Genomic DNA, 13514 nt, shown 5'->3' on the forward strand with positions numbered 1-13514 from the left:
AAGCCACATAGTCTAACCTCCCCCCATCCCTTATTTCAGGGGCCGGCAACCTTTTTGGCCATGAGAGCCATAAACGCCACATTTTTTAAAATGTGATTTCATGAGAGCCGTGCAGTGCTCACAGTGCTGCTCCTGTAACAGCGCCTGAAAAAAATGGACTTTATGGCTCCTGCAGAAAGAGCCAAATCTGGCCCTCAAAAGAGCCAGATATGGCTCGAGAGCCATACGTTGCCGACCCTTGCCATATTTTATAGAAAAGGAGACCAAAGTCTGGGATGGTCAAGTGACTTGCCCAAGGTCACATAGATAGTAGGTAGTAGAGGAAAGATTTGAATGGGAGGTCCTCTAATTCAAATGCCACTGTTCTTTCTCCTGTATAAGTGATCAGTCGCATGCTTGAGTCATAGAACCAAAGTATGCCAGTCCTTGAGGGAATTTAGTGTTAATCATTTTAAAGAGGGAGGAAATTGGGGTTCAGGGAAGGGAGGGAATAAGCAGTTATGTATGCCAGGCACTATGCTAATCACCCTTTACAAATATTTTCTAAAATGGTCCTCACAACAACCCCATTTACCTGATGCTATTATCATTTGAATTTTACAGTTGAGGAAACCGAGCCAGAGGTAAAGGGACTTGCTCAGGTCACACAGCTAGTCTAGTCTGTGAGGACAGATGTGAATTCATGTCTTCCTGATTCTAGGCCTAGCTCTGTATCTACTGCCTCACTAGTTGGGCTAGCCCTTGTTTAACTAATTGTTTGACTCATAGGACTGGGCCAGGATCTCAGATTACTTGACTGAACCCCTAAGCTTTCCCCTGACACTTTTCTACCATCTCCAATGAAATAAGAGATTGTAGCATTTTCATAGATAACACTAAGATTTGCCCCATTTGATAGATGAGAAAAACAGGATTCGGGAGGTTGTGACTTGCTCAGTATCATACTGCCAGGAAGTATTTGAGGAGAGATTCAAATCCAAGTTCTCCAGATTCCAAGTTCAGTATTTTTATTTTGTTTTTGTTTAGCTGCTTTTAGTCATATCTAATTCTTTGTGACTTCTTTGGGGTTTTCTTTTCTTCTTCTTTTTTTTTTTTTTTTAACTCTTTCATCTTAAAAACAATTCTAGGTATTGGTTCCAATGTAGAAGATTAGTAAGGGCTAGGCAATGGGGTTAAATGACTTGCCTAAGGTCATACAACTAGGATGTATCTGAGACCAAATTTGAACCCAGGACCCCTTACCTCTAGGCTGGTTCTCAATCCACTGAGCCACCTAGCTGCCTTGGGGTTTTCCTGGATTCAAATCTGCCCTCATTTGAATGGGAGGTCCTCTAACTCAAATGCCACTGTTCTTTCTCCTGTATAAGTGATCAGTCACATGCTTGAGTCATAGAACCAAAGTATGCCAGTCCTTGAGGGAATTTAGTGTTAATCATTTTAAATTAAAATCACTGTGTGACCCTGGGCAAGTCACTTAACTCCCATTGCCTAGCCCTTATTGCTTTTCTGCTTTGGAAACAATACACAGTATTAATTCCAAGATAGAAGATAAGGGTTTAAAGAAAAAAAGAGGGCAGCTGGGTAGCTCAGTGGATTGAGAGCCAGGCCTAGAGAGGGGAGGTCCTAGGTTCAAATCCGGCCTCAGACACTTCCCAGCTGTGTGACCCTGGGCAAGTCACTTGACCCCCATTGCCTACCCTTACCAATCTTCCACCTATCAGTCAATACACAGAAGTTAGGAGGTCCTAGGTTCAAATCCGGCCTCAGACACTTCCCAGCTGTGTGACCCTGGGCAAGTCACTTGACCCCCATTGCCTACCCTTACCAATCTTCCACCTATCAGTCAATACACAGAAGTTAAGGGTTTAAAAAATTAAAAAAAAAAAAAAAAGAAAAAAAAGAATATTTTAAATTTAACACGATAGCACCCAAACTACTTTGCTTATTTGTGTCCTCTTCTAAACTCCCTTCTCTTTTCTCTGTATTTTAGAAATCTTCATTGACGCTTTTCTTCTATTTTTTTTTTTGCATCATCATCACTACCCGCCTTCCTCCCCCACAACTGTCCTCTCCTTGAATAAAATTCCTCTCTTATAACCAATATTTCATCTTAAAGGGGAGAAGGCTCTTTCGAAGTGAGAAGTCTAGGAGTCAAGATGAATAAAGTCTGAAAATGCATCGCAGATCATAAGGACCAAATATTTCAAGCTCAAAGGGCTCTTAGAGATCATCTAAGCCAACTGCTTCATTTTGGATATGGGTAAACTGAGGCCTGGAGAAAAAATTTGCCTGAGATCACATAGATGTGGCCGAGACAAGATTTGAACCCAGGTCTGAATAGAACTCAGAACCAGTGCTCTTTTTTTTTTTTTTTTTTTCCCTATCCTCTGGAGAAAGAAATGGCAAACCACTTGCAGTATCTTTGCCATGAAGACCCTAAATGGGGTTATAAAGAGTAAGGCACAATTAATGAATAAAACCACAAGGCAGAATCCACGTGTTGGCTTCAAAGCTCAGCTCATGTAGCATTTTCTTCCAGAGACCTTTCCCTCCCTCCCACCTCAGATGCTGATGTCTCCCCTCTTCCAAATTACTTAGCATATATTTGGCATTGACTTAAAGGTGCACACATTCTCCCTAGCCCACCCATGTACCCTCCTAGAGGGCAGGGACTGCTTCCTTTTTCCACTTTGTACCAGCACAGAGCCTTGGCACCCAGTAGGAGCTTAATAAATGTTTGACTGAATGATAGATAGGAAATTTGGACAGTGCCTTGGCACCCAGTAGGAGCTTAATAAATATTTGATTGAATGATAGATAGGAAATTAGGATTAGAGTTGAATTCTGGCTCTTCCACTCGCTTCCTCAGCAATTCAGGACGAGTCAATTCACTTCAGTGGGCCTCAGTTTCCTTGTATGCAAAATAAAGGCTTCCAAGGTCTCCTCTTCATTCTAAATCTATGATCTCTGCCATCTCCCACCCTCTCATGACTTTCCAGACTTCTTCCTCTCCCCGGAGGCCGGCTCTTTCTAGCGCCTGGGGGTTTCTTTCTTTTTCGGATTGGTTGGAGGCCAAAGACCCCCTAGGGCTCTGCTTCCAAGAGGTGGGGGTAGTAGGGGGAGAAGGAAAAGGAGAGGAGGAAGGAGTGAGGGTGGGAGGAGAAGAAGGAGGAGGGGAATAGGGCGGACATGGAGAGGAGAGGGAGGAAGATGATGAGGTCATGGGTAGAAGAAAAGGAAAGTGAGACGGAGGGAAGCAGGAGGGAAATAGGGGAAACCGAGAAGGGGGCTTGTTGCGCAGGGCCCGCGGCCTGCACTGGCCCTTTAAGGCTGCCGAGTTGTGGGCGGTGCCCAGGTAGAAGGGGCGGTGCCCGGCCCGCCTCCCCTCTTCCTAGGGAGTCTCGGAGGATTAGCCGGGCCGCCGCTCCGCGCCCTCCCACCCGCCCTCCTATCCGGGGATCAGGCTCCGGGGGGATTTAGATCGCGCGGTGGGGAGCAGGCCGGCCATCTCCCATGGGACTCGGGCGTTCCTCCTAGAGCGAAGACCTCACCCTCCTCCTCCTTCTCCTCCTCCTTCACCTGCAGCCAACCTCGGGCGGCAACTTCCTGCTACTCACCTGGGCCGCGCTCACCTGCCCGCCGGCGCCTGGGAGGGGGCCCCCAGCGGCTCCCCCGGCCAAGATGAAGGACCGGCTGGAGCAGCTGAAGTCTGTGAGTGCCGCTTCCCCGAGGGCTCCCGCCGGGGGAGGTGGGGGCGGGAGGCCGTGTACGTGCCAGAAGGGTGGGAGATTGGCCTTCTCCTCCGGTCCTCGGATTTTCCCCTTCCCACCCGCGTCATGTGCCGGCTGATTCATTACTTGGAAGCGGCGCCCTGAGCGTCCGGGTCCCGCACCCCCTTCCGTGCGTCGGGCTCCTCTGAAGGGGGAATGGGTCTAGCTGCCATTGGCCACCGCCAGCCCTCCGTCTCGGGAGGGACATCTGGCCGCGGTGTGTGTGTGTGTGTATGTGTGTGTGTGTGTGTGTGTTGCTAGATGTCAGGCAGGGTCACCTATGCTAGTTCTGGCTGGCAAAATGGGGAGAGAGGTGGGGCTAGGTCTTCCTGGGGTGACAGAACAAAGAGGTCATTCAGGTCACCCCTTCCCTCTATCTCTTCTCTCCCGGGCGCTCTTGGACTCCCTTAGCGCCTCGGGCGCTCTCCTTTCAGCCCTGAGGCTGACGGACCTCGCCTTCTACTTACAGAAAAATCTGAGTCCGGTCTGGCTGGCTGCCGGGCCCGCTCATCGCCACCTCCCTTCACTTGTGATCTCTCCTCTCCCCCTAGCCTCCCCCCCGCCCCCCACCCCCATCCCTGGAGTTTCTGTTATCTACGATTTCGTTTTCTTTCTCCTCCCAAGCCTTGGCCAAATCCTTCCTTGCGGTTTGCCCCGTGTTGTTTATTGTAGGGTGACAAATGAGGTGAAAGCGCCGGGCTTTCTCTAGGGTTCGCAGGAGGAGGCTGGGAGGGCATCGAGGCAGACCAGCGTGTGTTGTGGGAATTTGTGGGGAATACGGGTGGGGAAGTGGTTCAGAAGAGCCAAACTGAGTCCTTAGCAAATGATCTACTACTAAAGCGAGCTTAGACGTCTGTTACCTTCTCTTTTGTTAAGACCGGACTCAGTTTAAGTCGTCTGAGGGGTCCCTTCAGTTGCCTTTACATCTAGGGAGAAACAAAGATCGGGGTCCCGTCCGTTTTATTGCTTCCAGCAAGAAAGTGCCAATTAAGGAGATTCAGCAATCATTTATTTTTTTAAACAATCATTTATTAAATGCCTACTATGTGCCAAGTACTGTGCTAGGCAGAAAATGGAGAGGCAAAGACAGTATGAAGCAGTGCCCTCAAAGAGCTTATATTCAACTAGGGGGCAAAAATATGTGCCCATTCAAGTATATAAGGGGAAAAATGGGCATAGGAACTGGCCCCGTGATCTCACTGATGAAAGGAACTTCCAGGTGATGAAGCCTCTCTACCAATGTTGGTGGGCACTTAGGGTCATAGGAAGTTGTCTCTTCTCCCATTTAGAGGGCTGCCATGAGCCCTAAGAAGGGTAAATGACTTGCCCAGGGTCTCATAGCCAGCATATTAAATCAGGTCTCACACTGGAAACTAGACTTTCCTGGTGCCAAGATTAGATTCTAACCATTCTGCTTCTCTTACATATTCCATAGGGAATGAATTCTAAATCCACTGAATGAAATTAGGGAGGGGAGAGAGCATTAGCAGCTGGCAGGGGCAGGAAAGGCTTGGAGAAGGTAGTGGGGAGCAGTCTTTAAGGAAGCAAGGGATTCCAGGGGGCAAGGATGAAGAGACCGGGCAAGAGAGAATGGGGTGTGTGTGTACATATGTGTTTATTTATTTATTTATATATATTTTTTAAGCCCTTAACTTCTGTGTATTGGCTCCTTGGTGGAAGAGTGGTAAGGGTGGGCCATGGGGGTGAAGTGACTTGCCCAGAGTCACCCAGCTGGGAAGTGTCTGAGGCCAGATTTGAACCTAGGACCTCCCATCTCTAGTACATATGTGTTTGAGATGTGGGAAAAGTGCTGGGACGAACATTAAGGGACCTATGTGGAAATCCCAGGCACAGCACCAGAACAACCTCAGAGGCCATCTAGTCCAGACCTCTCATTTTATTGGGGACCCAGAGAGGGGAAATGACTTGTCCAAGGTCACATAAGTAGTAAGTAGCAAAGCCAAGATTCTATCTACCTCCCAGTTCCTTGTCTTTAGATCTAACCCCGTCTCCATGGTGACTCCTTCCTGCCCTCTTGCTGGCTTAGGACCTTAAGAGCTGTCCTTGAGCACATGAATACTGGATAATGCTCTAGAGGACTCAGGGGGTGGGTGGAGTGGAAGGCACCTGGGGCTGAGCCACAGGGAGCTCTGAGTTCTAGCTAGGCTCACTTTTGCTGTCAACTAGCATGGAATATAAGGCAGGGCGCCTCTCCTCTGTGACCCTTCCAGCTTTGCATGGTAAGAGTCAGTAAGGCATAGTGGATCAAGGGCAAGCCTTGGGGTAAGAGAGACTTGAGTTCAAGTCTAGCCTCTGATAAACTAGCTGTGTGACCTCAGGACTCCCATGCGATTCTCTTAAGACTGTTAGTTACAGATGAGTTGTACATAATGCATTTATAGAGGGAGCATGCACAGAGGAATGACCACACCCATATCAGAAGTCCAGACCATTCACACTGCCAAAAAAAAAGAAGAAAAAACTTACACGTGATTCTGGATGAGACAACAGTTCAGAGAGATTTACACAAACACAGCTTCCTGGAAGCTTCTGCTCTAGGACAGACAACCCTGGTGCGGGCATGATGGTACACATCATGGGGTTCACTGATAGCATCCTGTGCCCACTCCAGAGCTTCGGTTCTTTCTGAGGCTAGAGTCACAAGGCTCCAATCTCCCCTTATCTTGGATATGGGGCCCCCAAATAAGTCATCAGAGCCTCAAACTCTTGGGCAGACTTTTGGAATGCCGATAGTCAGTAAATATAATGTAGGCAGGGGCAGCTGGGTAGCTCAGTGGATAGAGAGCCAGGCCTAGAGACGGGAGGTCCTGGGTTCAAATCTGGTCTCAGACACTTCCCAGCTGTGTGACCCTGGGCAAGTCACTGGACCCCCATTGTCTAGCTCTTACCACTCTTCTGCCTTGGAGCCAATACACAATATTGATTCCAAGATGGAACGTAAGGGTTTAAAAAACATTATATATATATATAATGTAGGTGTAGGCTTTTTACTCATTGTGAATACTCATGTGTGGAGAGGGACTCAGCCTGGCTTTGGAACTTATTTCTTTTTCTTTTTTTCTTTTTTTTTTTTAAACCCTTAACTTCTGTGTATTGGCTCCTAGGTGGAAGAGTGGTAAGGGTGGGCCATGGGGGTCAAGTGACTTGCCCAAGGTCACCCAGCTGGGAAGTGTCTGAGGCTGGATTTGAACCTAGGACCTCCCACCTCTAGTCCTGACTCTCAATCCACTGAGCTACCCAGTTGCCCCTGGAACTTATTTCTTTTTTTTTAATTTTTTAATTTTTTAATTTTTTTTTTAAACCCTCACCTTCCATCTTGGAGTCAATACTGTGTATTGGCTTCAAGGCAGAAGAGTGGTCAGGGTAGGCAATGGGGGTCAAGTGACTTGCCCAGGGTCACATGGCTGGGAAGTGTCTGAGGCCAGATTCCTGGAACTTATTTCTTACTGATTTCTTTTTCGGCATTTTTGGATCATTTAACTCTAGGCCAGTTGCTAAATCTTCCTCGGGCTCAGTTTCCTTCTTCGTAATATTGTTGTTGAGAGTATTCATCTTCTTAATGAATGTAACAATTAGGAAAAGGGTTAAAACCTCAACAGTTGCTCTCAGATTAGAGCAAGGGATTTGCTTATGGTTTTATTACTCATTCTGCTTTGCTTTTTGAATGTGGTTCTTCTGTGGCAAGCTGTTAGCAGTGTCACTTTCAGTCAGAAATAAAATGTAAATTCATTCAGTGTTAAATATGTACATATATTAAATACACATTCACATATATGTTAAACGCATACACATATGTGTAATGCCAAGAGCTTTGCAAGTCTTAACATCCTATATAAATGCTGGCTGTCGTTCAGTCATTTCTGACTCTTTGTGAGCCAATCTGTGGTTTTCTTGGCAATGATGCTGGAGTGGTTTGGTATTTCCTACTCCAGCTCTTTTTATAGATGAGAAAACGGAGGCAAACATGGTTCAATGATTTATCCAGGGTCATACCGCTAGTAACTATGTGAGACTGGATTTGAATCTAGGTCTTCTGACTCTAGGCCTAGCGCCCTATCCACTAACTGTCTGCAGTCATCAGTTTTTGCAAGGGACCTTAAAAGCCATCTAGTCCAACATGCTCCTTTTATAGAAGAGGAAATTGGGGTTAAATGACTACCTAAGGTTATACAGCTAACAAATAATAGAGCCAGGATTTGAACTCAAGTTTTTTGCTTCTACATTTAATATGCCTTTCCATTGTACCAGGCTCTCTCCCTGGAAGAGTCCAGACCCACATTTCTTTGCTTCAAAGTGTACTTTGAATTGGTGTATCTCCCTTACTAAGTTCTCACCTAAAATTAGGACTGGGGAAGGAGCAGGTGGTGGAGGGGATCAGGATATAAGGAGGAGATCTAGAATTCTGGGAGATGGAAGAGCCAGTTTTAAAAGTTTATAGGATTTGATCCAATCCAACTACCTGTTATTAAGCACCTATTATATACAAGAAAGGGCCACCTTAGTGACCTAGTGAAGAAGACCTGAGTTCCAGCCCTTCCTCTGACTTGTTGACTATGCGAACTTGGGAACTCAATTACAGTTTTGGTGCTCCAAGCAACTTTCTAAAATATTGGAAAGCCGTCATCTGAATTGGTGGACTATTTCCATACTGGGATTTCCCACATGGAGGAAATCACAGGTATGGACCTTTAAAAAATGGACAAGTATATATAATTTTTTTTGTTTTTAAACCCTTAACTTCCGTGTATTGGCTCCTAGGTGGAAGAGCGGTAAGGGTGGGCACTGGGGGTCATTACACAGCTGGGAAGTGTCTGAGGCCTGATTTGAACCTAGGACCTCTGGTCTCTAGGCCTGGCTCTCAATCCACTGAGCTACCCAGCTGCCCCCAAGTGTATATACTTTTAAGAGGTAAAGCAGCCTTTGGTAGGAAAGCTATTCTTTTTAAACAATTTTAAATTAGAAAAATATAAGTTAAAAAAAATTCCCTCAGATCAGGAAATAATTGGAGCTGCTGAGTTACTGGGAGAACATCTAGGAAAGCCAGGCATTCTTCATCTTTTTGGTGTCATGGACCCCTTTGGTTGCCTAGAGAAGTCTATGGAGCTTGGCTCCTAGGTGGAAGAGTGGTATGGGTGGGCAATGGGGGTCAAGTGACCTGCCCAGGGTCACACAGCTGGGAAGTGTCTGAGGCTGGATTTGAACCTAGGACCTCCCGTCTCTAGGCCTGACTCTCACTCCACTGAGCTACCCAGCTGCCCCCTCTGTATCATGTCTTTAAATAATTGAAGGAAAGGGAAGGAAGGGAAAGACATTGAAGGAAACTAAAGATGTATTTTCCCCATCCAAATTCATTGAGCCCCTTGAAATCTATCCATGGATCATTGTGGGGAAGAGGGGTGGGGTCAAGTTAAGAACCCTTGTTCTAGCTTATTTTCTATCTATGGTCCTTTAGCTTGGGTCCTAAGAAAACAACATCTCCATTTTTTCTCTGCTACCCACCAGATCTGTTTTCTTCAGAATTCAGCTCACTCCTGCTCTAGACCCTTTTTTTTTTCAAGCCTTAATGCTAGCTATTGTTGTAGGGTCATGAATTTATTATATGTAGAAGGCACTTGGAAGGCCACCTTGTCCAACCTTCTCCCTCCTAGTCCAGGTTTCTGGCTCCTCTTTGATCCCATTTTCCTCTTGCCCTCTGGCCATCTGGTCTGACACACTGTGGATGGCGGGTGCTGGAGTTTATTCATAAATACTTCATTCAGATAAACGTTTAAAATAAAATTGTTCTTCAGTCAAGTTTAGAACTTTGCACTTTGGTGCTTATAATACGGAACAGTGTCCTATATCACTAAGGAAGTAGGCACTGGCCTAGACCCTCTAGACCACAGAGATCAAGCTCACAGAGTAACTAATGGCCAGAATTAAATGAAAATGTCATTGAGAAATAACTAACAAAATAAATGAGCACAATAAAACATAAGTGATGCTAATATGTGATTTTCTAAATCAACATATGGCTGGAAGAGATTCTTGTTTGTTTGTTTTTGTTTTTTCTTTTTAAACCCTTAACGTCTGTGTATTGGCTCATAGGTGGAAGAGTGGTAAGGGTGGGCAATGGGGGTCAAGTGACTTGCCCAGGGTCACACAGCTGGAAGTCTCTGAGGCCGGATTTGAACCCAGGACCTCCCTTCTCTAGGCCTGACTCAATCCACTGAGCTACCCAGCTGCCCCTGGAAGAGATTCTTTTTTTTTTTTTTTAAGTTTTTTTTTTTTTAAAACCCTTAACTTCTGTGTATTGGCTCATAGGTGGAGGAGTGGTAAGGGTGAGCAATGGGGGTCAAGTGACTTTCCCAGGGTCACACAGCTGGGAAGTGGCTGAGGCCAGATTTGAACCTAGGACCTCCCTTCTCTAGGCCTGACTCTCAATTCACTGAACTACCCAGCTGCCCCTGGAAGAGATTCTTATGGGTCGTTTAGGTTCCATTTGAGTTTGCCATCACTGCTCCAGACATTCAATCCACCTGCACATTTATTTACCACCAGCCACATGTGTGACCTTGTGTTTGGTGGTGGAAAAACTACAAAGAGGACATCTTTAGCATCATCCAACTCCATAGCTTGGGAATACAATATTTAAATACAGGAGAAAAAAATTAATGAGCGATTCAAAGGAGTGTCAGTATCATCAGAGTTCAGAGATGAGCTGATGAGTCATCTAACCTTCACCCTGGGTAGTTAAAGAGGACTTCCTGGAGGAGGTGGCATTTAAACTAGGACTTTAAGGAAAGGGAGAATTTTGATTTCAGAAGATGAACAGAGATGATATTCCAGGCCAGGGGGATTGGGAGTTTTGTAGAAGGGAATGAAAACCTCTAGAGTGCTTTCTAAGTCTGAAAGCCAATGATAAAATGAGATAATACGCATAAATCATTAGATGACCCTTTGCTATGTGTATTTATGTCTCTCTGCCTGTACATATACAATAGCTGCACGATACATATAGCCATTGATAAGAAGTGTTCATGCAGTATGCAATATACACACATATTTATAGATTTCCTATTTATATCTCTACACTCTGCTTTTAGCTCAAAAGTGCGGCATGGTCTTGGGCATGATAAAGCCAACTTACCCGTTAGAATGTTTTTCTTGGAGAGAGAAAAAAGGCTAGAAAGGGAGAGAGGGAGATCAAATTTGGGGTGTCTGGGGTACCATGTAGAGGAATGCAGACATTGTTCTCTGGGCAGAGGTTGGGAAAGAGGACGGGAGGTTTGTGAATGGGCACGTCAATCTTTTTTTTTTCTCCAGTTCTATTTTTTTAAATTGAATTTTATTTTTTCAAGAAACAATTTTTGACAGTTGTTTTCTGACATTTTGCAATTCAGATTCCCACCTTCCCTCCCTCCCTCCTTCCTTCCCTTCCTTTCCAAGTCAGTGAATAGTCTGATATAGGTTATAGCAGGACTTTTCATGTAATATATATTTCCATTTTATATGACACCTCTTTTTTTTTTTTTTAAACCCTCACCTTCTGTCTTAGAGTCAATACTGTGTATTGGCTCCAAGGCAGTAGAGTGGTAAGGGTAGGCAATGAGGGTCAAGTGACTTGCCCAGGGTCACACAGCTGGGAAGTGTCTGAGGTCAGATTTGAACCTAGGACCTCCCGTCTCTAGGCCTGACTCTCAATCCACTGAGCTTCCCAGCTGCCTCCTGATACCTCCTTTTTAAAAAACCCTTACCTTCTGTCTTAGAATTGATACTAAGTATCGATTCCAAGTGGTAAGGGTAGGCAGTTGGGGTTAAGTGACTTGCCCAGGGTCACACAGCTAGAAAATGTGTGAGGGTCAGATTTGAATTCAGAACCTCTTATCTCCAGCCCTGGCTCTCTATCCCTGGGCAGCAGGTCAGCCTGATGATGGGGCACAGGAATGATTGGAAGGGAAATCCTAGTGAGTTGATCAGTCATCAAATATTTATTAAGTACCTCTGTGACAGGTGCTGAGCTAGATGCTAAAGATAAAAAGGCAAAAGTGAAAATGGTCCCTGCTCTCAAGTAGTTTACTTTTGGTCTTGCTGGGGAGACGTAACTCTATACAGAATTACTTACGGGATTGATACAAAGTGATTTTGGGAAGGTGCTACTGTTTGCTGGGGGAATCAAAGAAGGTCTCATGAAGAAAGTGGTGCTTAAGCTGAGCCTTGAAGGACAAAAAGGATTCTGAGAGCCCAGAGTCAGGCTATGAGTCAATTGGACTCCCTTTGAGAGGGAGTTTCCAGTACTTAAAGTAAGGTCCATTCCTAGGAGGTTCCGTCCTATCCAGAAAGCGTGGATTAAGGACCTACCTTGTGCCAGGAGACATAGGATACCTAGACAAAAGGGGGAAAAAACCCAACAGAAGACTTTGCCTTCGAGTCTTCCATTGTATTCTTCTGGAGTTCTAGGGCATCTCTGTCCTGGCTTCTGCTTACTCTGAACAATGTATACTGACAGGAATGGGGTAAATCCAACCCTTCCCATGGGAACTCTCAGAACACAAACAAGCCACCTTTGCCCCTAGTCTCAGATTCCAGGTTGAACGAGGCCCTTCCTTACTGGGAGGTTCATTGCTGAGCACTGAGCTGTGGACATTGGAATGTGTGGCTGTTTTGGCCTCCTGTCTGCTCAGCCGGGGGCGACGTCCCTGGAGAGTTGGCTCCTCCTGTGTGAGTAGGAAGAGAGGCTGGTCAGGAGAGAAGAGTGACAGGGATTGAAGAGGGATTAGAGGACCCAGCAGGCTAAGGCCAGAAGATAAAATGCTGGGATGAGAGAAGGGGATTAATTTTATTTTTATTCTCTGTAATGTGCTGGGGGTAGGGCACAGGAGGCTGGGGAAGGATCTGGCCGAAGCTAATTACTTTATATAAATAGAAAGATTTTATATATTTTATATATAAATAATATTTGTATAAATATTATTTGTATAAATAATATTTGTATAAATATTATTTATATAAATAAATAATATTTCATATAAATAAAACTTCATATAAATAAACCTATTTATGTAAATATTTAGTGTGTTTTATATATGAATAATATTTTACATGAATATTTTATATATTAATAATATTTTACATAAATAAAAACATCTATTTATTTATGTGAATATTTTGTGTATTTTATATATGAATAATATTTTATAGAGATATTTTATATGAATATTTTATATATGAATAATATTTTATATAAATAAAAACTTCATATAAATAAATCTATTTATGTAAGTATTTTGTGTATTTTATATATGAATAATATTTTATATGAATATTTTATATATGAATAATATTTTATATAAATAAAGACTTTATATAAATAAATAAGCCTATTTATTCATATAAATATTTTGTGTATTTTATATATGAATAATATTTTATATGAATATTTTATATAAATAAAACTTCATATAAATAAGTCTATTTATGTAAGTATTTTGTGTATTTTATATATGAATAATATTTTATAGAAATATTTTATATGAATATTTTACATATTAATAATATTTTGTATAAATAAAAACCTTATATAAATAAATAATAAGATGGGAGAATGGTCAAGACAAGCAGCAGTAGTATGTTAAAGATTGCTACCTCTATTATCAGAAGTCCGGGGTCCAGTTCTTCCTCTCCTTGTCCTTGGGTGGCCTTGGGCAAGTGGCTTCCAACTTCTGGGTCCCAGTTTCCTCATCT

The 13514-nt window shown here is 44.0% G+C and overlaps 1 protein-coding gene across 1 annotated transcript in view; it reads left to right on the plus strand.

Annotated features, from left to right (window-relative positions):
- Positions 1-3479: 3479 nt before the first annotated feature.
- STX3 (syntaxin 3) overlaps positions 3480-13514 on the plus strand; it is a 67253-nt gene continuing 57218 nt past the window's right edge. Inside the window, exon 1 of the mRNA XM_044681550.1 lies at positions 3480-3711. Coding sequence (XP_044537485.1) covers positions 3682-3711 — 30 coding nt within the window. The 5' untranslated portion in view covers positions 3480-3681. The remainder of the gene's footprint in view (positions 3712-13514) is intronic.

The sequence above is a fragment of the Gracilinanus agilis genome, chromosome 6 (genome assembly GCF_016433145.1).
Source record: "Gracilinanus agilis isolate LMUSP501 chromosome 6, AgileGrace, whole genome shotgun sequence".
In the NCBI taxonomy this organism is placed as follows: Eukaryota; Metazoa; Chordata; class Mammalia; order Didelphimorphia; family Didelphidae; genus Gracilinanus; species Gracilinanus agilis.